The sequence below is a fragment of the Chlorocebus sabaeus genome, chromosome 1 (genome assembly GCF_047675955.1).
Source record: "Chlorocebus sabaeus isolate Y175 chromosome 1, mChlSab1.0.hap1, whole genome shotgun sequence".
Classification (NCBI taxonomy): Eukaryota; Metazoa; Chordata; class Mammalia; order Primates; family Cercopithecidae; genus Chlorocebus; species Chlorocebus sabaeus.
The window spans coordinates 19,922,323-19,930,310 of record NC_132904.1 but is presented as its reverse complement, the minus strand read 5'-3'; the positions used below and the strand labels follow the sequence as shown (position 1 = coordinate 19,930,310).

The window sequence follows — 7,988 nt, the reverse complement described above, 5'->3', positions numbered from 1 at the left end:
GCATGGGGCAGGGAGAGCAAGTACACATGTATGTAGGTTTAATTTGTTTTATGCACAAGATAGGAGGCTAAAGGTATGTGTAAAAAGTAAGTCGTTGACTGGGTGCGGTGACTCACACCTGTAATCCCAGTACTTTTGGAGGCCAAAGTGAGTGGATTGCCTGAGTCCAGGAGTTTGAGATCAACCTGGGCAAAACGTAGCAAAATCCCATCTCTACAAAAAAATACAAAAAATTACCCGGGTGTGGTGGCATATGCCTGTGATCCCAGCTACTAAGGAGGCTAAGGTGGGAGGATTGCTTGAGCCTGGGAGGTCGACGATGTAGTGAGCCTAGATTATGCCACTGCACTCTGACCTGGGTGACAGAGCCAGACTTTGTCTAAAAAAAAAAAAAAGTTGCTGACAGTTTAGGTCACAAAATCACAAAATGTTAAAGCTGGGAGGAGCCTTAGTGATCATTTGGTCCAAATTCATTTTACAGTTGTGGAAACTGAGGCCCAGAGGTAAGTGACTTACCCAGGGCCGTGAAGGTGGTCAGTCACAAAGCCAAGTCGGGTTGCAGATTCCCAGCTCCTGATGCAATGCTCTAGACATGAGTCAATTTCATACGCAGGAACAGTGCTTGTTATTTGAAGCATTTCAACGGAAAGGCTTTGTATACAGTGACTCATGAACTCTGCTTCCCTCTTCCATTTCTCTTTTATATCAATCTAGACTCTTAAGTATGAGTTTTGGGCTCAGGTGGGCCATATTCATAGTTACCTGTGAAACATAGTCTGCATAACATTTGCCTATGTGGGATAAAACCCACCAATCCTATTTCATTATGAAAATTAAAATGCTAGTTGCCATTAAAATAGAATGTATGTACATACATAACATAAAATAAGGAATTATATGCAGACTTGGAAAGCAAAGACATCTCATGGCTTTCTTTATGGATTGTTTATCCTATTTAAGAACCTTCTATTTTAATTTTGTGTGACCTGGCTAATTTTCTACTAGCTTTACAATTCAGGCCCTGCCCCTTGCTTAATCCCTCTTCCTCCAGAGGGCAGGGCTGTAGTGGCCACCAGGAAGGCTTAGGATGACAGGACTCCAGGAGTCCCCTTGTCCCTGCTTGCCACCAGGAGTTCATGAGTACCACTGGCTGCTGCTAGATCCTTCCATTGATAGAGTATTTCTTTGGGGAATGTTAAAGAAAGAGGAGTTACTAGTTTCCACCTATTTTTTTCTCCCCAGCAATGAAGCCAAATCCCTGAAAAGCCTCATCCAACCTTGGCATTCCTAATTGCATGTAGCCTCTTTGATTCAGTACTCAAGCAAGGCCACCAAGGTACACATACATGCACACGCACAGAGTACTCTATGACTCACTCTAAGAGTGAGTTCCACTCACTCCTGGGTATATATCTTAGAGAAACTCACAAAAGTGCACAAGGAGACATACAGAGGAATGTCATAGCAGCATTTCTTGTAACAGTAAAAAAAAAAAAAAGTAAAAGAAACATGTATATATACATCAACCACATAGGACTGTGGCATATCCATACAATGGAATATCATACATCAGTGAAAAAGGAAATAAACTAGAGCTGCATGTGTCTGCACAGATGAAACTGAAATATTTAATGTTGAGTGAAAATAGTGTGGTACAATTTAAATGAAGTTTAAAAACACTTTATGGAACTCAGGGTTTACAGAGACATGTAGTAAATGTATGAGGGAATGCCTGGGATGATAAACCCCAAATCTAGGTCATGGTCTTCTGAGTAAAGGACACTGAGGGTACTTCAATTGTAGTTGTCAAGTTTTATTAAACATGGCAGTGGTTCATAAGTGCTTATCAGATGATTTCTTCTGCATTTTACATGCCGAAATATTAGGTAAAAAGGGGGGGAAAAAAAAGAAAACACCAGGCAGCTGACCCTGTTGGAAATTTTTTATTTACCACTGCAAGGTTTTTGCTCCAAAGTGTCACACCAGACATATGACTACAATGTCTCATGCGTCTTTTTGTGCTTTAGTTCATGACTGCAAAACACACACTTAGCATTTGACAACAGGAAACACAGAGGGCAGAAACAAATCACAAGGACTAGTTGGTTTAGGCTACAGCCACCTTTCACCCAGGACTCTTTTACATCCAAGAGAAATGGACCCTGAATAACTGGTCTCCTAGCTGACTCTCTGTGCCCAGCTGTGTTTGGGGTGACTTGTCATTCAACCCACACAAAAAGTTATATCTCAAATCAAAATGGACAGACATATGCAAGGTCTTAATCAATAAGTACTCAACAAATAGATATTGATTTGATGCAAGAGGTAGAGTTACAGATTAATGAGGGCGGACTCCTATTTTCTACTTCAGAAATCTCTGAAGAAAGAACCAGATCACCTTTTTGGGCAACAGTGCATTCTGAAATGGTCTCTCATCTTATTTTCACCTCTGTCTCACACCCTTTTTAGAAATGCTCACTGGCATCGCACAAGGTGTTCCTTTAAAAAATGATAAGATGCTTTCACACAGGCTCAATTACTATAATTTGATGGTAAATTGTCAATGTTTCTGGTACAAGGTAAGCTGATGTAAAGACTACTGAAATATTTTGATTTGGCAGTTTGACATCTCTGGGTAATTTAAAATGCACTAAGATGGAGTTTCGGTGGAAAAGCAGAGCAATTATATTCTCTTCATCTGTTGATTACATTTACATGGAGAGCAATGAATTGTCATTAGGCAAATAGTAATACTCAATGTCATGAATTTCTAGCCTGACTGCTGAGACATCTGATGCCTTTACCATTGAGAACTCAGCTAGGACTCTAATTTTTATGCCATTTGCAGTGTCTTTTTCTGCCTACTCCGCCAGGCATTCTTAATTCATTAATTAACTCAACAAATACATGTGGAGCACCCATGAGACAGCTTTATCCCAAGCACTTAGAATACAGTGAACATAACAGACAACTCTCCTTCAAAATGTATCTCATTTCTGTAATCCCTGCTAAGTGAGTTCAAGGCTGACATCTAAGATGTTCTGTAGTGGAACCTGGCTCCCATCAGGGGCAACCTTTAATTTGGATTCTGGAAGACTAAAACTTGGAGATAAAAAAGAAGAAGAAGGAGAAGGAGAAGGAGGAGAAGAAAAAGAAGAAGAATGAAAGGATGCTTCATGACCGAATGATGATGGGTGGAGTTGATAACTCTGGGATCAGGGGCCCCGCCCAGCCCACCTGAAATTCCTTTGATGGTACTATAACGCAGCTGCATAGATTTATAAGGAGCCATATTTCCTGATTTTTAGTCTAGAATCCAACTTTTCTAGATTGGAGTAGTAGATGTTACCAAGAAGAGAATGCTCGTCAGCTTTCAGCTTGTAGGAAATGTTTTGTTTTCTCTTAGCCATACCAACCAAAGAGAAGAAACCAGTATGGTGAAGAGATCTCTAAAACATGTTATAGAAAACCACTAACAAGTGCTTTCCTAAACAACACTTGGCAGGTGCTGGTCAACCTCATGATGAAGGTTTCCAATTATCCAAAAGACTTCCCATGAAAGAGGGATTCGATATTTTTTCTGTTTTTTTTTTTTTTCAGAGGATGGGTAGAAGTTATTTCTAATGCTTTTCTATGTCTGTACAGAAAGAAAAAATAATGACCATAGGTTATAAGGTTCCTGCTCAGATTCTCAGGGAGAGGCCAAGTATAACTTGACTTGTTGAAGGAATGAAGCCCTTACCCATCTTGTCTAGGAATTGTGTCTTAGGGCAGTGGATTAGGGTGACATCTGAAAGCCCAGAGTTTTAATGTTAATAGAGAAGGGTCCAAAGGCAGAATCCATGGTTCTGGAAATACCACGATGCTTCCGGCACTTTCTGGGCATTCTCAGCTGTCAAATTAAAGTGAAAAGTGGGCTGGGCATGGTGGCTCACACTTATAATCCCAGTACTTTGGGAGGCCGAAGCAGGTAGATCACCTGAGGTCTGGAGTTGAAGACCAGCCTGGCCAACATGGTGAAACCCCGTCTCTACTAAAAGTACAAAAATTAGCCGGGCATGTTGGTGGGCGCCTGTAATCCCAGCTACCCGGGAGGCTGAGACAGGAGAATCACTTGAACCTGGAAGGCAGAGGTTGCAGTGAGCCGAGATCGTGCCACTGCACTCCAGCCTGGGCAACAAAGAACAAAACTCCATCTTAAAAAAAAAAAAAAAAAAAATAGTAACTTAGCTTAAAGATGATCTGCTGGTGGCCTCAGAGTTTGTTTTTAGCCAGGGAGTGCCTACAGGTTTTGAACACTATTTCATCTATTATATCATTCATTGGGGTAGGCTTCCTAGTCATTAGTCCTATCTTATACAGCTGGCCAAACAGGTTCTGAAGGGCAATGTCAACAACAGAACCCAGGAATCCTGGTTCAGGGGTAAGTACTGTATCCACTCAGCAAGGCTCATAATTTAGATTTAATTAACAACGTGGACATCTGTTTAGAATAACAAGGTAGGAATTCAAAACCTAGCTGCTGGTTATTTACCCACTCAAGTGAAAACACATTTACCCACTCAAGTGAAAACAGAGGGAGGCATAGTTGCAAAAGACCTGATTTCCTTTTTAAAATTGTCTTTCTTCTCTGCCTACATGTAGCCAGATGTCATAGACTAAGTCAATAACTAAATTCCTCCTGAAGTGACTGGAACACTGAGAAGGGACCGGTCTATCTCAGAGAGTCACTTTGGTGATGCTGGTGGGTATGACACCTAGCAATCAGAACCCAGCCAATGATTCACAGGAGATCCCACCTGTACTTTGTTAGGGATGGTCTCCCCAAGGATAATAGAAACTGATTTTAAGATAAAAACAATAAAATTCTTCAATAAAAAGCACAAAATTCAGTCCAAGAGCAGGGGCCTTATGAAATGCACAAATTAAAGTATTAAGAATTAAAATAATTAAATAAAAAAGCCGAGGCCCCAGATGTCACACTGATGGTTGAGGTGTCCAGCATTGGAACTGGCTGCACCATGGTTTTGGGACTCCATCAAGGACTGTGGCCGAAAACCTGTGTGGAATGTTGTAGAAGGAATTTCTCCAAGTACAGTGCTCCACCCTCTACATCAGCTTGCTAAAAATGAAGGCTCCTGGGCTTCGACCAGGAATACCCACTAGGAATGTCTCCAGGTGAGCCCAGGAATCTGCTGGTGACTCTTCACATGCTAAAGTTTGAGAACTGCCGGGTGACTGCCCTGCGTGGTGAGCTTGATTGAACGCTGGCTAAGATTTGTTTCCACCTGGGCAACCTCTAACTCTAGGAGTTGATCCAGGATACTTTCACTTCCTTCATCATTTTTGAAATGCTTGTTTTTCGAAAAGCCAAATTCTTCTTTGCATCCATGATTCCCACATTTAGCTTTCTCTGCATCTGGCCTAACCCCACCTATAAAACAGGCATAGGAACTGTATTTGATAAGCATCTCTTTCAATAACACAGATGAGCAAAATGCATTCCTCAGTATGACCCGCATATTCCATTTCCACACACTGTCCTGCTCTGTCTTGCTTATTTCTTAGAAACAGGAGTATGATGAGAGAGCCATCCTAGCCTTGCAAACACATCTGTCACTGTCTTCTGGGTGTCAGAATGAGGAAGGGGCACAGAGAGCAGGTTGCAGAGGACGGGTCAGGGCTGTCCAAGAAGGGAGGCGGCCGGGCAGCTGTTTACAGGTGCAGCTGGTGCCACATGGCAATCTGCCGGCGAGGGTTTTTGAGCATCTCCTCCCAGTGGCTGCGCTCAGAGCCTGAAGTGTGCAGGCCCAGGCTGCAGTGGCCAAGCGCACAGCTTTGCCCTGACTCGTCCTGGCCTAGCACTTCCAGCTCCACACTGGAGGCCTGCAGCAGGTCGTCAGGCAGCTCAAACATGATCATCTCGTTCCACACGGGGTTGATCTTGTGCTTGGCTCGTTTAGTCTGCTTCTTCTTCAGCTTCCGAGCCTGGTGCTTCAAGGTCACCTTGACAGAGACATCTGGGGAGGGGCAGAGGGGAAAAAGAGACAGAGAGAAGGGCCAAGAGTGAGTTTCTGGGATCTGGCAGGGCCCAGGACAAAGCTCCCTCCTGGTGCTAGAAAGATGATATCTCTAACTCAAGAGTTTGGACATCTGTGCCCCATATACCCAACATCCTAGAGGGCTCAGTTTTTCCTTCTGGATACCCCAACACAGGTCCCAAGTCTATGTGACCATAGAAGGCTCTGCTATAACAGCAGGAAAGCATCCCATCTGGACAATCTGTAATTCTAGGAGTCGATCCAGGATACTTTCACTTCCTTGCCTTGGAGATTATTCTCTGCTCCCCCACTGGGCCATGCATTCATTCAACAAATATTAAGTGCCTACCCTATGGCAGGCACTGGTCTAGACGTGGGGATACAGCAGAAGTTCTTGCCTCTATAGAACTTGCACTAAAGTGTAGGAAACAGCCAATACCACAATATATAAGGCTGACCACTGGGTGGCCTGTGACTGGGGCATGTTAGAGTACCAAGAGGGAACCACCCTTTGCTACATGACTTCATATCCCCACATCAAACCAGGTCCATGACAATAGCTCAGGGGTCCTGCAGCTGGATTTTAAACTCAGACCAGAAAAATGAAGCCAGCCCCCAAGTCTTCATCCCCTTGATTCTTGGTCTAAGCAATTTTGTCTGTTATTAAAATAGGAGATCCCCTGCTGGTTGGTTGAATTCTTCTGATCCGTACTTTTTAAAGTTTTATTTGAAGACCCCCAACTTCCTATGGAAGAGGGATGAAGGCAGACTGCCTGTTACTGCACGCTCCTCCAAACTCAGGACCCTGCACCAAGAGAGCTGGCCCCGAGGAAATCCACAAACAGGTCACCAGGTGATCTTTCATGTCACATCACAAGGCTGGACTGGATTACTTAGGGTTTCCAAAGCTAATGTGAGAATAATTGTTACTTTGTATTTAATGCTGTAATTATCACCCCTGGGAGGTTAGTTTGTTATTTCTGCAGAGATAGTTGAGAGAGGAAGTGTTGTACTGTAATTGTCCTGACAGGAGCTATAAAAGAAAGCAAGAAGCAAAGAATTGTCTAAAGGGAATGAGAATAAAAGCATTGAACTTTGACCTTTGACTCAGGAAACTGCCAGCAAGACCAACTCTTCTGATTTCATTAGCCCCAAGTCTTTTGCTTGAAATTCAGAATGCAGTGGCAATTCTTTATTTGTACCCTGCTATAAATAGAGACTTATTTATATCTTGCTAGGAGCATTTGGCTGCCAGTCCAGGTATTATCTGGCTAGCCGAGGATGCTTTCCTGCTCATATTGGAGAGCTTGCTTTGGTCTCCAAGATGCTGAACCTGGGCTGGGGTATCCATAAGGAAAAACTGAGGCTTCCGGGGTATTGAAGAAAAGCTTATTTGGGTATATGGGGCACAGATGCCTGAAACCTCAGGCCTCAGCCCACGTACCCACACACCTTCTGCCATCACCCACACTCAGCTGGTATGAGGGTGGCAGTTGGCAAAAGGCTGAGAAGAGAGAAGAGACTGGGGTGGGTGGGGGGAGTGCAGTGGTGGTGAGTTCAGACAGGAGGGGAAGAACCTGGGCTTCCTGACAGCTGCCTGAAAGGTGGGTCCAGCCAGATGTGGGTGACAAAGGCTGGGCCAAGTTTTCCCAACAGCCCAGGCCCTTCACTCCACGGCTATAGTCTGACCCTTGGCTTCTTGTGCTCTGTGGTTAGGGCTGATGGTTCTCATAGTGGATCTCCAAGGTAGGGAGCCCCAGGTGGCTCACACTTGGGTCCTAATGGATGGGATTGGCCCAAGAGTAAACGGATGTGAACTCGAAGAAGTGAGTGTGTCCTTGAAAATCAGTTTGTGAACTTAGGGTGAAGAACACAGCTGAGTATGGCTCTGTAGATGTGCTCATATTCCACCTCCCTGCTTACCTGTGACCATTTCCTCCCAGGCAC

The 7,988-nt window shown here is 43.8% G+C and overlaps 1 protein-coding gene across 1 annotated transcript in view; it reads right to left on the bottom strand.

Moving 5' to 3' along the window:
- Positions 1–3,608: 3,608 nt before the first annotated feature.
- SYT13 (synaptotagmin 13) overlaps positions 3,609–7,988 on the bottom strand; it is a 44,529-nt gene continuing 40,149 nt past the window's right edge. The window contains exon 6 of the mRNA XM_037999473.2: positions 3,609–6,020. Coding sequence (XP_037855401.1) covers positions 5,716–6,020 — 305 coding nt within the window. The 3' untranslated portion in view covers positions 3,609–5,715. The remainder of the gene's footprint in view (positions 6,021–7,988) is intronic.